The sequence below is a fragment of the Centroberyx gerrardi genome, chromosome 9 (assembly GCF_048128805.1).
Source record: "Centroberyx gerrardi isolate f3 chromosome 9, fCenGer3.hap1.cur.20231027, whole genome shotgun sequence".
In the NCBI taxonomy this organism is placed as follows: Eukaryota; Metazoa; Chordata; class Actinopteri; order Beryciformes; family Berycidae; genus Centroberyx; species Centroberyx gerrardi.
The window spans coordinates 22,152,854-22,174,799 of record NC_136005.1 but is presented as its reverse complement, the minus strand read 5'-3'; the positions used below and the strand labels follow the sequence as shown (position 1 = coordinate 22,174,799).

At 44.0% G+C, this 21,946-nt stretch overlaps 1 protein-coding gene across 1 annotated transcript; it reads left to right on the top strand.

The window, feature by feature from the left end:
- Positions 1–4,966: 4,966 nt before the first annotated feature.
- ivns1abpa (influenza virus NS1A binding protein a) lies at positions 4,967–20,966 on the top strand. Its single transcript, XM_071913435.2, has 15 exons — positions 4,967–5,145; positions 11,142–11,441; positions 11,666–11,800; positions 12,612–12,781; positions 13,138–13,213; positions 13,512–13,685; positions 14,835–14,960; positions 16,666–16,776; positions 17,376–17,517; positions 18,013–18,237; positions 18,751–18,872; positions 19,133–19,259; positions 19,477–19,608; positions 20,074–20,247; positions 20,565–20,966. Exons 3-15 carry the CDS (start codon positions 11,690–11,692, stop codon positions 20,825–20,827), a joined length of 1,953 nt encoding a protein of 650 aa, XP_071769536.1. The 5' UTR covers positions 4,967–5,145; positions 11,142–11,441; positions 11,666–11,689; the 3' UTR covers positions 20,828–20,966.
- Positions 20,967–21,946: the final 980 nt, after the last annotated feature.

Below are 21,946 nucleotides of genomic sequence, written 5' to 3'. Positions count from 1 at the left end.
TCTGATGTTTGTGAACCGTCTAGAGATATCAAGTATCTATACAGAATATAGTTGTCAGTAGGAGAAGGACCGGGTCAGATCCACATTCTACCCTTTGGCTTTTCAAATATGCAAGGAAGGTTTTTTTTAAAATACCAACATGAATGATTGATTTATTGATCCTTCCATACAAAATGTTTCCACACCAGCATTCTAGTTTTTGAGAAATTGGACATAGCCTCCTGTTCTTCAGCTGGAAGCACACTGCAAGACTAGAATGAGACTACAGGCTTTTGTTCCCTATTATGTGCGGGATGCACATGATAGGGAACAAAAGCCTGTATTTTTTTCCCTTAGGTGCCGACTTCATGCAAGCTTGTCTTTTAGCAATGGTTCTAAATTATTTCAAGAAATCCTGTAGAGTGTGTCCACCTTTAACTACGCCACTTGAGCGAATAAGAGGAGCACGAATGATTTCCATGCACAAAAATAGACAGATTGGGGGCGTTAAGGAATAATCTAGATTCTCTGAAACCTGGTGCCTCAAACGCACAAGTAGTGTGGTAACACTTTACAATAAGGGTCACTAAGTTAAGGGTTAGTTAATGCTTAATAAGGGTTAGTTCATGCTTAATAAGGATTAACTAACCCTTAATTAACAGTTAACTAATGTGTAATTTACTAATCGTGTTCATGTTAACTAAGGTATTAATGTATACATTATTTAATAGTTTATAAAGATGACTATTAAATAATGTATAAATTAATACCTTAGTTAACATGAACACCATTAGTAAATAATTACCAGACACATTAGTTAACTGTTAATTAAGGGTTAGTTAATGCTTATTAAGCATTAACTAACCCTTAACTTAGTGACCCTTATTGTAAAGTGTTACCAGTAGTGTTATCTCTCTGACCTTACAGAGCATAAAGGCACAACTGGCTGCTACTGACACTACTAACTAAGGCATGTCATTCACTCTGGAGCTGGGCCCCTTGAATGAGATACTGTAAACCCACTGCTCTTGTTTCTGGAAGGTCATAGGTCTGTCATGAGAAGGCTAACACAGTTTCACAGTTTATCAGTCCCTTATCAGAGGACTATGTGACTCCACACTCACGCGGCACCAATTCTAATTTTCCAATGCCCCAGGCTAGGGGTGAGGGGTGGGAATGAGGTGGGAGTTACAAAACTCTTGGTTTGTCCAGTTGAAGAGGTCTAAAAAATTTTGTTTTTTTCAAGACAAATTCATCACTCTAACCACAGTCCATACTGACAGAATTAGAACAAAGCAGACCTGTACTGGGAAGATTCCATTAAATTGACTCGATATACAGAAAAAATTAGGCCTTTTCCACTATATAAAATTAATACAGAGGCCTGCTTCATTCCATAAACCTACTATAAAAAAGAAAAATAGGTTGATTTCATTGTACACGCGCAGTTCAGCCTCTTTATAATACAGATGACAGTGTATCACATCATGATGGGAAGAGGATAGCTGGCACAGCCAACATCGGCATCAGAATATATTGTCTAAAAATAAAGTGGCATGTGTTCATCCGCTGTTGGAGAATTTTTTGAACACTTTCTTTTTGAACACTGCAGTGTTTCTCTAAATTCTTGACAACCCCACCCCCCCTAAAGCACATCACCACACCCACACAGCAGCACTAGCCACGTGCCTGCGCTGGACCTACATACCTAAAATATTCATAGTGTCCTTGTCAGAACGCATCTGTGCAGCATCACTGAACATATCTCTGTAGAGTGAAAGAATGAAGGGGGCAGCGGGGGCTAAAAAACCTGAAGATGACTCAGCAAGATGAAGGATGTGTGCTGCAACAAGTCCTTTGTTTCGAAATTAGACATGGGCAACACACACACACACACACACACACACATACACACACACACACACACACACACACACACACACAGACACACTTTAGGTGTGTTTGATTTAATGTTCCAAAAGCCTCAAAAGCTGAGGTATTCCATAGAAGATGTATACCTTGCCCTGAAAACTATTTAGCTTGTTTTGCTAAGGACCTAGCATGATTAGGTTTAGCCTAATTAATAGCTTACTACTCTTTTGTTCTTAGGCAACTCCTTGACTATCACATAGGCTATGTATGGCAAAACAGAGCCCATAGGCTATAGTGGATTTACAACTAGGCACACTGGCCATTGGATACTGGTGTGATAGTCACATGTGCTGTTGCAGAATAGAAGTTGGGAAAGGACATATGGAAATGAGGGAATGCTGTATAAATGCTGTTTTACCTACTTTTTACTGTCTGAAACCAGAAGAGGATGCTGTTCAGAGCGCATGTTGCAGTGCTGCTGTGATAACTGAGAAGTGGATATATTCTAACTCATATCATAGGTAGTCATAAACTACAGTATAACCTCAGATAAACAGGTGGGTACATGTTTCTATACCTGCATGTGGTCTCAATTATGCTCCTGGTTCTGGTGAGTAAAAAGTGTGTTTTTTTGTGAGTTTAAGACAGTGGGAAGAGCTTATGGCCTTTGCAACACCACGGGTTCAGCAGTGGTGTGTGTGTTTTTTATGGTGGATGGTGAATTTTAACCCGCTCAGGATAAGAGTATCAGCCAAATGCCTAAAATGTGAATGTACTAGGGTAGTAGTTATGGGTGCCAGTTAAGCAAGTTGATGTTGCTGCTTATGCCGGTGTTTTTCAAACTTTTCCTCTGTGACAGACATCTTGAAAAGGATCTCTCACACCTCGTAACAGATTGTGCAGGTTTTCATGCTGGCAAATCTAACTGTGTTTAGACTAGTACCTATCTGCCCACACTATTCAGCCTATCGTACATTGAAGGGACGGTGGCAACATTACATTGGATCCCACTTTGTCATTTGTCAATTTGTTCACTCGTCATCTCCCTGCGACCCACCTTTGGGACCCCAGCCAGTGTCTGAAAAACTCCTCCTTAAGCAATGGATGAGTCAGGCTGGGTCGGTTGGCTGCTCTCCATCAGCTGCAATCAGCATGTGTCTGTCTGAGGCTCCCGACACCGTGCTGAGGAGATGGACTGAGCGCTCGCCAAGGGATCCTCATTTACCTCAATGACCAGTGTCCTCTGCTGCAGCTGCAGCAGCTACCAGCCTTTTCTGCAGACTGTCATGTTGAAGAGAGAAGGCCCAGCAGAACTTAAGACTCACTCAAACTCAAGTAAGATGATATGGGGTTTGCACTCTGTACTTTATAAATTCAAGCCATTATTATTACACTAGCTATTGCTTTTGATATTTAAATTTCATAAGAACACAAACTTGTTTGGCAATCAGTTAGAAATTGTAGATACCATGATGCATCCTTGCTGATGGCATGTGTCAATTTCAAATTGTTTTGCTGAAAACACCCATGGTGATATTTAAGGTTGGTCGGTTTCCAGGCTTGTCTCCATGGAGGAGGGACATTTCACCTACAGTACAGGCACACACACACACACAAACAAAAGAGTAAGGAATTAGAGGTGAAATGTGATGCAGGTGTCCATTGTTGGCAACCGGCCATTCATTCTCATGACCATGAACCAGCAATAAATATTTCCCCTTGTCAGGAATGTCACCCTCACACTGGTGGAATGACAATATGTTTTGGCGATAATACCTGCACAATATCTGTTATGAGGAGATTACTCTGTGTTGATAAACCTAATCTGTGTGTTGACTCCCCCACTGGCTTTGATTGTTGTCGCTATGATTCTCAACACAATGGACAATGTGCTTTTTGGGGCTTTGGCTAAACGCTATTGTGCTGCTGCCACCGAATTACACTGGGAGTCAGGGCTTCACAAACACCTGCACACACTGACAAATGCACATACATATACACACGCTTGAGCGCACATTTAACAGTTGGAGACGCACCATGCAGCTACAAATGCTGGCTGACACAATGGTCAGGTATTGAAGTGACTCTTATCCATTAATCTAATTACTGCCGCACTGAGGTAGTAGTAAGCTCTATCAAGCCAGGGAAGGTGAATGGGTCCTTCTCCCTTCACGATGACGTGTCCAGCAGAGCACAGCGGCTCAGCCTGGATGTTCCCTCTTTAATTGCCATCGAAGGACTTAGGCTGTGCTGCTCTTCCTGACATGCTCTCAAGCCTCACACATGGAGGTTAGCACACCGAGCCACAAGGCAGGTGCAAATAAATTTGACACCATTAATGTAAATTGAATGGCTATCGCTATAAAAAGACAGACAACCTGGAAAAGAAAGAATTCCATATGGACATGGCAAGCAAAAGGTAAACGCTGGCCCCAGCCTGGACCTGTGCTGTACCAGGGTGACCCAGTGGACCTGGACTAGTCCCATGTCAGCAAGCACCCGCCCTGCTGTAGTGTCCTTAAACAGGTCACTGAATCCCTCCCAGCTCCAGGGGCGCTGTTCTGTGGCTGGTCCTGCTGTCTGACCTCACTGCTGAAGAAGGGCAAGTGAAAGGGGAATTTCCCTACTGGGATCAATAGTCTCACACCAGTGATGAAGTGGTAAATAAAAAGTTGAGTAATCCCCCGGTCGGTGATCATCATGACACAAACTATAACTATTATCAAGAAAAATCAATTACAGTTTCAGAAAAGCATTAAGTTACTTTTTTTCCCTTAAAAACAGTATCATCATATAACCTGCATTGGTTTGATGCTATTTAACATGATATATACTATGAATTGGCATCGTACAAATTGCTGTCAGCCTTAAAAGGAACTATATTCCCTAAATAAACAGATGGGTAAACTTTGGTTAGATGGGTTTGCCGTCCACTAGACCCCTGATCACATCACATTACCACAGCCGGATCTGTTTTCTGGCAGAAGTGGAATAGAAGTGGGCGGGTGTCCGCCGGGCCAGAACCGCCCTCCTTTGGCGACGTCATCGGCGGCGTGGCGGTCGCACAGCTTTTGTCGGGAGCGCGCTTCCCTGTCCAGCCGGCCAGTCTCGAGTAGTCAGAGCTAGTTCAGACTAGTCGGAAGGTAGACGTTCATCTCCGTTAGAGAAGAACAAGGACCTGCTAGCCCAACTAACCGAGCCAACAGTCGCGTTGCTTCTCTGTTCTAATCCGAACCAACCAACTCTGAATTCGCATTAAATATGTCTAATATCGTCTGCTGTCAAACGCCCCAGGTAAGAATTATTTTTTTTCTCAATAAATGATGAAAGAAAGTTGCGAAGAGGAAACGATGCTACTGGTGTTGTATCCGTTAACCTATGGAGAATCTGACACTGGTTACTAGTGGATACTAATGTGACCATTATTGTTTCAGACTCAATGTATTTATTTTGCGCTTCAGTGAAATAGATGGTTATTGTTGGCTCAGCTTGGACCGGGAGAGAAACTGCTGGAAATGCTTTGAACGCCGTCTGGTATTGGGGCGCGGGCAATGTCACCGAGAAAACGGCGGCTTTCCGCATACGGTAGCCTAATGGTTGACAAGGACATCTAACGTATATTGCCAGCTAACGGTATAGTGAAGCTATTGCGTGTTTAAACGGCAAAGCTGTCGTCGGACACGGGACCCGCTAAAACGACCAAATGTATTCTACGTGGTCCAGTTTAGGTGAAGTATCGAGAAGGGTTGTCTTGACAAAGAGATGAATGTCGCATGGCTTCCCGTCCTAGCCAGCCGGTTGCCTAGCTAGCAGGCTAACACGCACACTTCCACGCTTGCTGCTGCTCTCCATCTTTCACTTCAGGTTGCTAGCTAAAATGCCGCCTGTCTTGTAGCTATCCCAAGGCTTTGAAGTATTTGTACTGTCTACCATTAAGTATGATCCGTGTAACAGTAGGGGATTTTTTGTGTGCTCTCTCGATACTGACCTATTTTTTTGTGGCGGGATAAACTGTCCATTGATTGCATGTAGACTTTCTGGCACATTTCCATGCATCATGGCATTGGCATTTTACACTACCAGAGGAGGCGAGGAGATGACAGACAAGGCTTCTCGGCGAATAGACGAAACATCAGATGCTGGGTGTCCAATCATCAGACTTGCCCAATGACAGGGTTGGCAACTTGGCATGGGTACATGCCAAGGAGGTTCTATATTAACGGTACATGCTGTCCTTTCCCCGCTCCCCAGTTAGAGACACATTAATTGTATCAGCTTTTATGGGCTATCATCAGTCTTGAAATAATATCGACGCCTCACTATCGCTGTCAGCCTCGAGCATTATCGATTGTGTTGTATTGATGGTCTCGTTGGAGGAAATGCTTTAGCCGATGCTTACTGATTCAGGGCTCGGTCTGGCTTTAGTATATAAATATTACCATATTGCCCGACTGCAGGTTGTCTTCTCTAGCCACCCGGCTCAGCAGCAGCATTTGACCTACTGTGCTTTCAACGTGGAAATCTGGTTCTTAGGCTGGCAACCACTCTAATACCGTGGCTCTCTAATTTTATAACAAAAGGCCATTTAGTAGCTTCTTTCACGCAGATCAGTAAACGGTCCATATTGTCTTTGAGTGATCACAAGTCTAGTCTTAATTATTCTCATATATATTTAATGTAATAGACAGTATAAAGTGTTCCCATAATATTTGTAGCATGCGATTCCCTCGCTCTTGACATGGGGGATTTTCTGAGGTGTCAAAATGCCTTTGACTTATCATTTCCACTGCTCTCTCCAGTTCACAGTCTCATCTGAGGTAATGAGGTCCCGATGCTGCTACTGCTTTGATTAGGGATGTGAATTTTTCTATATTTTTGGACACACAACTCATGAAGATTACTGCCCCTCCCGCTTCTCGTGTGTTTTTGTCATATCCTGATTACATTCCTGTTCAAGATAGTTATGTTAAAATTCCAAGCACGGAAACTGGGTGAATTATATGGCTTGGCTTGGCAATCCCTCTCTTCACCACAGGGGGGGTCCAACTAGCACTGATTGCTCAGTGGCCAACCTGCACCTTTGTGCCTGACTAACCAAATGGAAACACGGAGAGAAAAAAGTACATTCAGAACTACCCTCTGTGACAAAGTTGCGAACACTCTCGCTCTTTCTCTTTTATCCCTTTGTCCTTTCTCCTTTGTCCCCTTTTTGTTGTCTGGTGTATGCCTATACATCCACTTTCACAGCTCACCCAGCCTGCCTTGCTTTCTGCCTATATCTCAATATACTATATATACTTTGTGTCACTGATCCAGTCTGACTCCTCTTCCTTCCTCATTTTCACTCTAGTTTCCGCTTAAGCCTTATGGTTCTTGTGACCACATGAGTAATTAAGTGCTTAGCAAGCAGTCGTTGTAAGGTTAGTAGCTAGTAGCAGACTGAACCTCAACACTGCTGATTAATACAGTCAGTGTGACACACTTAACATAGCAGTTTTCTTTGCCGAGTCCATTTCTCTACTGCAAATATAGACTAATCCAATTTGTAGGTTACTGAACTTAATTTCTTGGTTTGCCTCTTCTCTATACGTGCATTTTGGAAAGTCTCCATTTGCAGCTGCAATCTCCTGTGGTTCATTGGAATTTTCCTGAATTGCCCTCTGCTAGTTTCTGAGGAAGAACACCGATAATGACGCAAGATTGTCTTATCAGTTTACAGAGGATTATTATTTAATCAGAGCCAGTGATTAAGGCGGCAACTCGATATTGGAAAGGAATGATCAGGATGGGGGTGGTTTGGCTGGGGAAGCAGTGAGTTGAGGGTTAGATGGAGAAAGGAGAGACGGATAAGGGATAGGCTGGAGTGATGGACCCAACCTTGAGGAGGAGTTTGGAGTTACTAGAGCTCTCAAAAGGAGCTTCCTGCCAGATGTTGCATAACACCGCAAATCTGGGTCATTTTCTACATCTACACACAGGGCAGCATACAGCTTTCCATGCCAGTCCTGGCTGTAAATGCTATACTGTGTCATACAATATGACCCTTTATTCTCTAGCATGTGCCAGCATGCTTGCACATAACCCCATAAAATCTTTCTGCCACACTTCAACACTCATGCGGGTTAGTATTGCACATCCACCATTCACACATCTTTGGCCAAACCCTACACAGTAGTACTACACATAAGTTCACACATGTGCACGCTCACACTCAGGCACACAGCTAGCATTTGTCTGGGTGGAAGACGCACCCAGCTCCGAAACAACGCTTAACTGGCTATGACTGTTCGTCATGTGGTACGCTGTTCTTTTCCACAGCAAAGCAATGAATTTTTCATAGTTCCTCTTATTCCTCCTCCTCCTTCAGACTGATGTATCCACCATCCTTTCCCTGTACATTTTGTTCTCTCCTCTTTCCCTCTTCCATTATATCGTTTAAGTCTTGTATGTAATTAAATGGTAAAGAAAAAGAACATGCAGTCAAATGAAGGCTGAGGAATCTGATCTCACTGTTGCTACTTTTGCCTTTTGTATCGGTAATGTTCCATGACTTGATGATTGTCTAAAACCCTCCTCACACTATACAGTACATACAGTGCTCTAGAGGTCTGAGTGTAGTAGTTTTCCACCACTGCGTAGTGCGGGCAATGACTGGTTTGGATTTTTATTTTTATTTTTTTGCATGAAATGCCAAGTACATATGTTTGTGTGACTTCTGCAGAAGATTTTATTATGGGGAAAAATAGTAGGTTCAGATCACTGGCATGCAATTTTCACCTTACATATTTCTGTTTAATTGGAAAAGGGATGATTGGTGTGATTAGCTGTTGCCACTAAACTTGCATTGCGGTAGACCAGTTGAACCAGTTGGTTGACACCTTTCGCGCAAATGTTGCTCCTGGTATTGGATTACTTTGGCTATTACAAAGGCATAGCTTAGGGCATTCTTATTTAAACATAAAAAAAACCCAAAACTGTTTCTTTGATCCAAAGAGTGTGCATAACTGCACACGTGCCCAGACACCCTCGCCCTCTCAGTGAGCATTTTCTTTCAGCTGAAGACAAGATGTCCTAGAAAGAGAAATGCAGCACAAAAGTGTCTTTCACACATGGCCTTGGGTTTGCAAGAATGCTTGTGTGCCGTTCCTTCGAACCATCTGACTGTGGAGAAGACGTTGGTCATTATTTCCAGCAGCATACAAAGGACATACTGTTTGTCTGCTCCTGTGTCTGGCTGTCCTGTACGCTGTCCGTATGGCTACTCATGCTAGCAGATGTACCTGAAATGGCCCAAGATGAAGCTGCCACAGATTTTCCTTATTATATATCAGCCAATGTGCCAAGAAAGGAACCCTCCCTACTTAGCTGTAGCCCATGTTTTTTTTTTGTTTTTTTTTAAGCCTGTCAAAAGCAGCTTTGTGGCGGCATCTGTAACAGTAGCAAGGTCCATCCACCTGTCTGCCTGCTTCAGTAAATCTCAGGTACTTGTGCCCACCGCTTTGTCTGGCCATATAAGCTTGAACCCAAAAAGGATTCCTGCCTGTTTCTGGTTGGTTCCACACAGAACGAGTACTGGTGTGTGTTCATTAGACTCGGTAACCCTGATGTACTACAACAGAGTCTGTCTCACATAAATGGACTGTAGAGTCACTGATTGCCCGCTTCCACAGCAATGCACTCACCTCATCTATAGTATGCCACTGCCTGATTTTAAGGAATTCAACTGTATAAAATATATGAGTAGAAATGTTGATCTAGGATCTGTTTAGCTGTTTACTCTTTCCAAATCAATTGCATATGGACCCACAACTGAATAATGATTTTAATAATACAGGTTTCGGTTTCATATACTCACAATGCCCCCGAGTGTGACTGTTGAAGAGAGATTGTGCGAATTGTATCCCCTGCGTCACATGTCGCTTTGGTGAGGAATGGAGGCTTGCGACTATCTGTTACAGGACCTTCAGGCCTCATCACTAATGAGTACTGCTGTTATAACTTTTGCAGGGTGAACTGGAGGATTTGCTTGAAAATACACACACACACACACACACTGGTATCTGCAGTGTGACAGCAGCTAGAGTGACAAGTACATTTTATGCACGCCAGTTCAACAAATCACAGCTCTTTTATAATGAGTTAGAATCTCATGCGAGTTGTACCCACACACACGCGCGCACCCAAAGCCGAGCTTCCCAGGAAGACTTTCCCACATGGTGTGTGGATACAATTTCAGAGTATCGGGCAGCTGCTGTGGTCTGTCTTGTCCTCCCTCCCCATGTGGGAGAGTGATAAAACATAAAACTGTTGGAATTTCAGTGTGATTTATTTACCAAGCCCCAGATGCAGATGGCCTGGTGGTGAGCTGGTTTGGCATGACATTGGCTCCGCTGTGTTCATTTCTGCTGTGCTGATCCATTAGTACAAGGGAGATCTGTGTATATGTGTTTGGCCTTGGAGGTTAAAAGCTCAGTGTGTGTGTGCTGTCCTTAGGCTTAGTAGCCAGTTAAATCCAAACTCTTAAATCTCAATATGAAAAACTATGTTGAGATGGGACGATATGGGATGATCTTCGTTGGATGTGACGTGCAAGAGTGGGTGGGGCTTGTGGGCCAGGGGTTGACAGAGTGCCTTGATGGAAAACTCTCGCTGTATCTCAATTGACTGGCTGTGACAATATTGACAGTGTTGCCCACTCCTACATTTTCCTTATAGGGGAATACTTGAATGAAAGAGTTCCTATAGGGCGGAGCCAGCCTGAGGGGCGTGTCATAAGACTGAGTCAGAGGGGCTTTGCTTCAGAGCGAGTGGAGGCAGAGCCGAGAGCGTGAGGCGGATTAGATGGTCGTGTCTTAGCCTGGTGGCACATGGCAGTAGGTGTGGAGACTTGAAGGACCAAATGGAGGGGGGTGTGAAGGAGGCGTATCAAGGGTTGGGTTTAGTTAGCAACACTGTAACCTCTAGGTGTAAAGGATCTTGGAATAGGAATGCTGAATTCCAGTTTTCTTGAATTCGCTGGAGTTTATATGGTCAAATGAATTGGCCAGTGATTCTAAATTAGATCTCCTATTCTCGAGAGGGATACTGAGAGAGTGGAGCAGGGTGAGGAAGGGCAGTGTGCTGGGCTGCCATGCCAGGCGCTAGGTTGTGATTTTAACACGTGGAACTGACTCATGCTAGAGCAGCAGGTGCCAAGAACAAGCCGCGGCACGATTTCAAATGAGCATTTGCCCTGTGTCCACTTGACTAAAATAACTCATGTCCCTTTTTCTTTTCTCTCTTTCTTCTAGGTTATAATGTATGACCAACACAGAAAAAGTACAACTCTATAGCCAACGGGTTCCCAAGGACTTGATTACAGTCGCTTCAAGCCTGATAGTTTGTCGGTGCGGCTGCCCCCCCTCTCCCCTCTGCTCACGCCCGTTTAGTCAACTGGCATTACTTCTGACAACTTCCCCATCCCTCTCCTCTGGTGAAGAAGACTTGGGTTCCCTCGTGGTCTCTGTCTGCTTTGCCTACTGCCCTCCTTTGGCTCCCGTTCTCTACTCTCAGCAGTAGCGCTTCCCTGGATTTACGTCATTCTCTATTAGGTAAGGCCATAACTAATGCATGGGACAGATTATATACTCATACACAATGCACATGTTACAGGCACCTAATCCTAATCCTTGCAGTGGCCATGAATTAATAAAACCAGCTATTAGGAACAATACTACACAGCTGAAAGCATGTTGGACAGAGTGGAGAAGACAAGCATGCGGGGTAATATTGACCGTCGTGGCATGGATTTAATTTTTTTACCCGTCCTCTTCAGGCTTTCTATCAAAATTCACCCAAGATGATTCCAAACGGTTATTTGATCTTTGAAGATGAGAGTTTCCTGGATTCCACTGTGGCCAAGATGAACGCCCTGAGAAAGAGTGGACAGTTCTGTGATGTTAGACTGCAGGTATGGCTCAGTGCGCCACTCACACACTCTCACACACAAACTCTTTCACCTCCCTTCTGCAATTTCACTAGTCTTGTAATCTCCCACCTCCCATACCTAAAACTGTGTCTCTTTAGAAATTTTAATGCCATCACACTCTCTCTGGGAAACCACTGAGTCACTCTGTAATCGGAGTGCTTGTGAAACATGAGAGCTAGAGCATGAGAGGTGCTGTAGGGGGAGAGGTGACGAAGACGTTTGTCTAGAAAGCAAAAAACATTTTCAAACGCATGTCTCACAACAACGACACAACCTTGAGAGGTTTAATCTACACCTGGTTTTGTGGTGTAAAAAAACCTATATACAGCACAGTTCACTGGCGTTGAGTAATTTATTTTTTTTTGAGGGTTGAGTTTTTTTGTTTTTTTTTTGTTCAAAAACCAAGTGAGCCATGCCAAACTTGGAAACTGGAAAAGGAGTTGAATATTTACTTTCCTGCTTCCTGTTATGTTTCCATTGCGCCCATATCTCATGTTGAGAACCTGTTCCCACCATTTATATGATACAGACCTCTAAAGAGATTGGTTATGCAACCAGCCAGAAACCTACATTAAGATGTTGTTACTGAGGCACAAGAGTGTGTAATAGGCTTTTGGCTCGTATCTATATTTCCTTCTGTGTCACTTGGATTTTTATCACTGTCATTCTCCCTGATCCAAATGAATGCCCTGAGTTTATTTCTTTCTTTCCTTTCACCCCCAAGCTCCTGACAGCATATTTCTTAGCAAATGTTTCCCCTTCAAAAGGCTCTACTCTTTCTCCGATTATCCAGGTGTGTGGTCATGAGCTGATGGCTCACCGTGCTGTGCTGGCTTGCTGCAGTCCGTACCTGTTTGAGATCTTTAATAGTGACATTGAGCCTCACGGAGTCTCTCATGTCACCTTTGAGGACTTGGACCCGGAAGCTGTGGAAATCCTGCTCAACTACGCCTACACTGCCCAGTTAGTAGCACCACCTTCTTCTTGACTTTTAACCTTTTGGCCTTAAGACCTTCTTTGTCAGGTCTTATCACTGCAAAAACCTAATTTTGGATAGTGATTAGCAACCTCTTTGAGTATGTCCAAGTCTAATTGTTGTATGTCCCTTTCCTTTACCGTGTTGAACGTGTATATGTTTTCTTATGCATCCTGGAAAGCATTCAAATAGCCAGATAATGTGCTATGTACAGATGAGCTGCTTTGGTAACTTAGGTTACCTTAACAAAATGTACCTATAGGCTTTAAACTGTGTTTCTCAGCCTGTCAGACCCATCTGTCTTGTTCAACGAGTGTCTGTTTTTGTCGTCTGTGTTCCCCAGGCTAAAGGCAGACAAAGAGCTGGTTAAGGAGGTTTACTCAGCAGCAAAAAGGTTCAAGATGGAAAGAGTCAAGCAGGTATGTTGTAATTTATCTTCCTGTTGCCCAGTTTTACCGGTCCTGATAATGTCCCATGCAGTTGCCCATCAGCTCCAGGAGAACTTGCCCTCTGCATATTTGAAAGCACAGATGACACTCCAGGTTAAAGTTGAACTTAAGCACTTACTACAGTCTTAACTTTAGCCCTTAAGTGCAGAAATTGTAAAATTGTGTTGAAGTAAACAAAAGGTTGGCTACACATTGTTTTTACCAGGCCAGAAAAAAAGGGTTATTGTGTACCCCTAATTAACACTCATATCTCCCACTCACTTCACAGATTTGTGGGGACTACCTGCTGTCTAAGATGGATTGCCAGAACGCCATCTCCTTTCGTAACTTTGCCAGCTCTATGGGAGACAGCCGAGTGTTGGCCAAGGTGGACGCTTACATCCAGGATCATCTACTGGATGTGTCCGAGCAGGAGGACTTCCTCAAACTTCCCCGCCTCAAGGTGAGCCCTGACTGGCTTAACGTGTGTGCCATTTGGTTAACACTTTTATCCACAGTTCCTTACAAGTACTGTGAGTGCACACACTGTCAGTATAGGTGGTACCAATGGGGATCAAGACTACCATTTTCTTCCTATGAAGCTACACGGGACCACAGTAACAAATTCTTTGTATGTAGGGTGATTTGAAAGGGCATGAACCTAACCCAATGAAATGTATAAATGGATATAGTGAATATTGACATCTATTTCTACCTGTAAGATCGCTATTCTAGTTCCCCTTCTCTGCTGTACTAAATGTAGCCAGATTTGGAGGTCCATAGTTGAGTAACGCATGCTGGACTAAGCTATGTATTTTTAGCTTTATGACTTTGACCTAAGATTAGCAACGCTCGTGAAGATGTGCCTCATGTGTCTCCTCCTCTCTGGTCTAAATTGTGCTAATCAGTGAAATCAGCTGGTGTAGTCTTTGGCTGGAACAAAAACCTGCACATGCTCAGCCTTCCACGGCACATGGTTTGAGACCCCTGATTTAGAGTTATAGTTTAGTTGGGAGTTGTGTTGAAAAACATAGCTGTAATATTTTAATCCTTGCCTGAAGTGTCCCCCAGACACATTAACTGATTACTATATTGATTATTGTTGGAAACGCATTGACTACTGACATTTGTTGTTAGCCTATTGCTGACTTCCACCATGGGCCAGTTGTAGCAAGATGGAGTGGAAATTATTCAAGAATTTATTAGAAAGCAGGAATCAAATAATTTGGCATCATTCGTATTAGTCTGCACATCATTTCGAATTAGACACTCAGTTAATGTATGTGCCTTCCGTTTTGTAACAACAGGTGCTTACTGGTGTAATGATTGTTTTGGGTGGTTCCTAACCAACTTAATATGAGATTAAGATGAATTCCGTCTGTATGGCACAATTAGGCGATGATACATTAACAAATCAAAACAAACCAAAAAACCCTGTTTACACTTTTTTTGTCGGTAATTGGGCCATCAGCCAGTAAAATCAAGTTTTTCAACGGGGCATATTCAGTGGGCAATAAAGGCTGTGGTATTAATCCCCTTGATGCAATCCAATCACCATATTCCTACTGTAGGTGAACCTAACTCCTGTTTCAACCCCTTTATGTGTTTACAGTTAGAAGTAATGCTAGAAGACAACCTGATCCTGCCCAGCAATGGCAAGCTCTACTCCAAGGTGCTCAACTGGGTGCAGCGCAGCCTCTGGGAGAATGGAGACCAACTGGAACGACTGATGGAGGAGGTCAGTACCAGGGTGTGGAATCTCAACGCTCAGGCCACCACACATTGCTTCCCTCCTGCCCTGCCCCTTCCCTCCCTCTGTCTCCTGTTTTTGACGTTAAGAAGTCATTAAACGGCTGAAGTAGAAGTGGCATGCCGTTGTCATGCTGCTATGTCAGGATTGTTCTTTTTTTTTCTCTGGTTTGTTGAGGTTTTTGCAGTAAGACACTCTGTACCCCTGAACCATACTACAGATTAGAGGTGAGCAGAAAAAAGAGCTGCTGTTTGCTCTTGTTTTGTTTTTTTCCACTGTTCTCTTTTGGGTACGTGGTTGGTTCACACACAACCCCACTCCAGTGTTACAGTGCTCTTCTCTTCTGAAACGCACAAGCAGGTTCTTAGAGGTCTGTCCCTTTACTCTGCTGTCTCACTGTTACTTTTCTATCTGAACAGGTTTGTGTTTGTGGCTCCGGTACTAACAGGCGCTCCTCCCCGTTGATTTATCTCTCCTCTAGGTTTATTAGCAGCAGCAGGAGACCAGACTGAGGAGCCAGGACTGAGCCACCAGGGTAATGAGTCAGAGAGAAAAGAGAGGGAGGGAGGAGAGAAGCACTACTGCCTCTCAGCAGCCTCTCTCTTTGCAGCCAAGCAACACTGTGCTCCCATCTGTCCATGCCACATATACAGATGCACACACACACACAACAGGCATCCCATTTCTACATTTACAAAAACACATTGCACACAACCATTTCATAATAAATACATGTAATCAAATGCCCCTTGACCGCATATACCAGTACATGTTCATATAGCATATAGGCCTACCTTTCCATTGGCACATCAGTAACCACTTGAATTAAGCCTTGGACAGAAAACTGCTTTGCACATATTAACATGCTCATCACAGACATTGTATTTCACTAGACCACAGATGAATGGCTCTGGTAAATTCTTAACTCTCCATGGGAAATTATTATAATTTGCAGCAGCTCTTAAAGGTTTTCACATTTTTCAATATCCAAATGGTATTGCTTTTGCCCTTGAGAAATTTGCCCTTGAGATGGGCATTACTGACCCCATAATGTTTTTACAGTATTTTCACATTCTACCATTCTGCCTGGCCTTACAGCTGTTGAACTGGTTTATTTATTTATTTTTTTAATTTTTGAGATTTCTCCTTTTTGTCAAATCTCTTTCATGTTGCAAGCATTAGCTTGATAATTTTTTAACCACAGCACTGTTGTCAATCCTGGATTTGACTGCCTATTATGACTGCCATCACAATGACCAACTTCCTCAGCTAGAGGACTGGTTTCCAAGCAGCAGAGGTGAAAAGAGGGCCACATGCTGCCCTTCCCCCTCCTCCTCTCCCTCCTTCATTCCTCACCCTGAAGATCTTTCCAGATGCTGCCACTCACTCTTCACCAGCTCCCCGTCTTTTTTAGAGGCAAAAGGAGGAGAGAGCCACAGTTAAACACGGGAGACAGCGTCTTGAATCCCAACACTTAACCTTCTTCGTGCAGCGGCGGCGGCAGCAGCGTGTGTGTGTGTGTCTTTTTAAAAGAAGCTCTCCATCCAAGCGACTGAAGATCCAGGCCTTCTTCCCTTCCCCCTCTTCCTCTAACACTGCCCCCCTCCTCCTCCCTCTCCCCTTTACGCTGGGGTTCTCAGTGTGTTGCCATGGAGACAGCCACATGGGTGTGTTGTTGCTGTGTGTCTTGCAGGTGCAAACGCTGTACTACTCAGCTGACCACAAGCTGGTGGATGGAGGGCTGGTGATTGAGGGGCACACTGAGGTGTTTAGTGGCGAGGAGGACCACCTACAGTTTGTGCAGGTACACAGCAGCTTGTGCCTGGCCTCCATGTGATGTAGCCTCTATCAGTTTTTGCCCAGCAATGTGTAGCTTTAATTTACAGCTTGTGCCTGGCCATGCATAAAAATAGTACACAGCTTGTGCCTGGCTATAACTAGATATAGCTTATTTAGCGCTGCAATGTGGCAACTGTACAAACACTAAATTCAGTGGATTAGCAAGAAACAAAGGGTAAAGCTTGCTTGGGTTGCTCTGCATTACTGTTGAGCATATAGTGAAATCATATTTAGATTTTTAAAGTCTATAGACTAATCTTGACCACCAGGAGAATGGTCAGTGATGGCTGTCTCAGCTTTTGTCCTTGATTTGGGTTGTGATTGAACTGTGTGCTTTCAGATGTAGTCTGGTCTGGCACCATGCTGTGTTGTGCTGTGTTGTTGGCTTCAGATGGCTTTGTCAGATTTCAATACTTGGACTAGTTTTAACTAGGTTCATTCTCTCGAGCCTACATACACCAGTTGACAGGTTGGATTAAGGGTTTGTGGGGGTATGATGAGCTGGTGTTGGCCACCGGTGGGCCTGTGGTGCTTGGCTTCTGTAGCTGCGCTGTGCTCTTGCAGAAGAAACCCGTGCGGGAGAGCACCCAGAGACAGCTGAGCTGCAGCTCCTCAGGAAGCCTGTCGCCCTCCAACCAAGCAGCAAATGCCCCCAAACAGACCGCCAGGAGAGAGTGGAAGTACATTGCCTCTGAGAAGACCACCAGTAAGTGTTTGTGTGTGTGAATAGCAAATAACAATAATAAACTTTATTTGTGTAACACTTTGCCAAGTGCTTTATATAGTCATAAAAGCAAACCTCATGAAATAAATTGGAATGCTGGGAAATGATGGATGGGATTGCTATTTTCCCCCCATTTGTTTCCTATGGTCATTTATGTTTCAAGAATTTTCTTGAATCAAGTCACATCTTGATACTAGCAGAGTGGTCCGCTTTAGTTCAAGATATTGTCACTTGAGAAAGAAAATTCTCCTAACAGGTGAAACTGCATTGGAAATGTGAAATTATATCATCCTACTGGCAGATTTTTTCACTTGTTTTAAATAAAACAAAATTGAGACTCGGTACTAAACTAAATGACAAAGAGACATTTTTGCAGTTTAAATATGTTTTTCCTTGCCTGCCTTTAGTGAGTGTGTTGACCACTACAGCCAACTTGGATTCAATTTTCATTCATACACTGACATCTTCCCCCTGTAGACAACACCTACCTGTGTCTGGCCGTGCTGGACAGTGTGCTGTGTGTGATCATCTTGCACGGTCGCAGCAGCCCCCAGACCTCTCCCTCTGCCACCCCCTGCCTGATGAAGAGCCTCAGCTTCGAGGCCCAGCCCGAGGAGCTGGAGGAGCAACCGCTCTCCCCCATGCATTATGCCCGCTCCGGACTGGGCACCGCATCCCTAAACGGAAGACTCATTGCTGCAGGTTGGCACTGAACTTGGAAATTTACCCACAGCTTAGAATAACCAGTATGGTAATAAACCAGTATGGTAAGATACTATGTAATTGATAAAGCTGGATGGAGACTGAGATGGAGGTTGAGGTTTTCTGTGCATCTTTGAAAACATGTGAGGCTGGAAAAAGTTAGTGTGCTGCAACCTAGGAGCTTGGAGTCGTTTGGTGTGTATATAACGTGTATCAGTATAACCACGAGGTACTCAGTTACTAGTGCAGCCATGGGCCATACTGACCAATAGAGAATGCCTAAGCCTAAGTCTTTGTGATATTTTGAAAACTGTTTTAATGAGGCTAACCATGGACAAATGGAACCTGAGCATCTGTATGTTTCTTGGAAAACGTGGATAATTAACTTGTTTTTTTATGGGGGGAAAAGTCAAATGAAGTGTAAGGGAAAACTCTGTATAGCCCCAGAAATCATTTTAACAGTCGGACCCCAGAGGTCAACTGAACGCCTGATGCATCTCGATGTTCCTGCAGGAGGCTACAACAGAGAGGAGTGTCTGAGGACTGTGGAGCGTTACGACCCCAAAGAGGACCGCTGGACCTTCATCGCTCCCATGCGGACTCCTAGGGCTCGCTTCCAGATGGCAGTGCTCATGGTACAGTTTCCCCCTTTGTCTTCTTATCTCAGATTTATTGACACTAGGATACAGGGACATTTGGAATATCGGCGTGGTCGCACACCTGTCCAGTGAGCTAAACATACTTAAAAGAGGTTTCCAAAATCTGTCAATAGGACCTTTTTTATGTGTCAAGTGCACATAGCAACCAAAATTTAAATGTCAATGTTTAACTGGTTGACTGATGTATCATCTGGTCTAAAGAGGAGTGACTCACCCCTTTCCTTCCCCCTCCATAGGGTCAGCTGTATGTGATGGGTGGCTCGAACGGACACTCAGACGAGCTGAGCTGTGGGGAGACGTACGATCCGCACGCTGACGAGTGGGCTCAAGTGCCAGAGCTCCGGACCAACCGCTGCAATGCAGGTCAGTCTTGCATGGATTTGGTATAATCGCTTGATGAATAAAATGATTTTCACTGACAGCTAGAGTAGTACTTTAGGATTTTGAGCCCTGGTCTCGCAAGACTATCAGGGTGGGAAATGAACACCCCCACTGGTAACTCTTCCAGTCTCAACTGTATTACGCAGTTTGTGTTATTGGTTCTGTGAGCTCACCTCTTTAATCTTTTGTCTATCTTAAGGTGTCTGCTCCTTGAACAACAAGCTCTACGTTGTGGGAGGGTCAGACCCCTGCGGGCAGAAAGGCCTGAAGAACTGTGATGCTTTTGACCCTGTAACCAAGACCTGGTCCAACTGTGCCCCCCTCAACATCAGTAAGTATCCACACAGCCCCACACACACTCAGGACATTCCATTGAGTCGGATTCATACTTTAACCATCAGATGACAAACCATATTACATAACCCACTCTCAAGTCTGAACCCAACATCACACTTTGTTGTTGTTTTATTTTAAGACCAATGAATGTCCTAGAAAGCGTGTATTTTACATTTAGATGAAGCTTTAATTATCTCCTTGGGGAAATTGGGATGTAGCAGCAGAGAACAGGATATCAGTAAGAGTTAAGACAAATAGTGAGTAGTGGAGACGATAAAAACAAACAAGTAGAACAGATTACAACTAAGTGTGCATTGCCAGCTATTCACATTGCACATACAGGTGTACAGATGGGAGACAAATGCACAGAAAATGTAGTTATATTTGTACTAATAAAGACTTGTAGGTCTTCAACTGAAAATGCAGTAGTAACCATGTTAATTTTCTGTCCTGTCATTAGGGAGGCACCAGGCAGCAGTGTGTGAGCTGGACGGCTTCATGTATGTGATCGGAGGGGCAGAGTCGTGGAACTGCCTGAACACCGTGGAACGCTACAACCCCGACAACAACACCTGGACTCTGATCGCACCCATGAATGTGGCCCGCAGGGGGGCCGGCGTGGCCGTCTACGAAGGTAAGACCACCAGAGAGGAGGGTGGGACCAGAGACATGGTTCAGCTATTGCAAGTTGCTAAGTTATTGACCGTTCTATGGCAGCTGATTTTTATGTAAGGCATTTTACCATCATAATGTCGTGTGGTAAAATGTGCCAGACTTGCCATCAACACGCCTTGGTTCTAGACAAGAAGCAAATTTCACAGAGAACATTGGAATTCATGCATTCTGTTTGAGATTTTTCAGTTTTTGCGATGCACAACTGGAATTTGGCAGAAATGTCCAATTTGTTAAGAGTTCGATGTGGCTGATGCCGACATGTCACGCTCTCTCTAGGCAAACTGTTTGTGGTTGGCGGTTTCGATGGCTCCCACGCGCTGCGCTGTGTGGAGATGTACGACTCCGCCCGCAACGAGTGGAGGATGCTGGGTAGCATGACGTCTGCACGCAGCAACGCGGGCGTGGCCGTGCTGGGCGACGTCATCTGCGCCGTGGGCGGCTTCGACGGAAACGACTTTCTCAACACGATGGAGGTGTACAACCCTGAGGCGGACGAGTGGAGCGACTGCACCGAGGCCCTGTCTTTCTGCTCTGCCTGAGGGTGGAAAGAGAGGGGGGGTGGGGCGAGGAGGAGGAGGGGGGGAGGAGGGGGTTGGGGAGTTTCACAGTGGTTCACCTTTTTCCAAACTAACAGGCTTAGTGACGTAATCGTGTTTTGTGATGTTCTGTGTGTATGAGCGGATTTGTGTGGGTGGGAACGGGGCGGGTCGGGGGGGGGTGGGGGGGGTTTCCAGGGGTGAGGGGTCTTCAGTGAAGACTGGCTTATATCCGACGGGGTGGGGGGGGTGTGTTGCCCAAAGCAACATGACGCCTTTGCATATTGCATACAATATTTTCCGTGCTGTATATATTTTGTTTTTCCTCATTTTTGTCGAATGCCAACATTTAATACACATTTAGTGCTTTTTTTTTTTTTTTTTTTTCTTAGAGTTGAAAGGTTGTGTATTGTTTTTCATTGAAGGTTTTCAGAGAAGCTAGCTACTGTTGGTCACCCGGAAAACTGCAGAGTCTGCAGTGGTGACATACTGGGAAAACAGGATTTTTGAAAGTTGATTCAGAATATTTCTTTTCTCAAACTGTCATTTTGCTCACGTATTTAAAGATCTTTGATTTGAAGCCTTACTCAAAGTGTGAGTGGAGAAACACCTGTCATGGCTTTTTGTGTCATTTTAAGCTAAAGCTGGATTGCTTTACGAATCTTAAATGATGGCCTTTTTTATATTTTTATACACTGCTGATTTACCAATAGAGAAAGTAGCAGACGCACATGACAGCTGAAGTCATTGAATCTAACCAGTGCCAGTTTTAGTAACACGTTTTTTGTGCACACACACCACACGCACAACAACCATGCTTCTGCTAACCAAATCTTTTGTTACTATGATTTGACTAATGTGTAGAGATGCGGTTTACTGAAGATCCTTTTTTTTAATTTTTTTTTTCTTGTGAGTGTTTTAAAGTGTCAGGCATTGGCATAGATTCTTGGAAGGAATGTTAGAATGATAACATTGTATCACATTTGTAACAAGTTATTTCTTAACTAATAAACCATTTCAACCTGATTTTGTTGTCTTCTGCCCATTTACTCGATGCAGAAGAATAAATGATGTGCATATGAAAGGGAGTCGCTAAGTGATGTTGGCCATAACTTGGCAGTG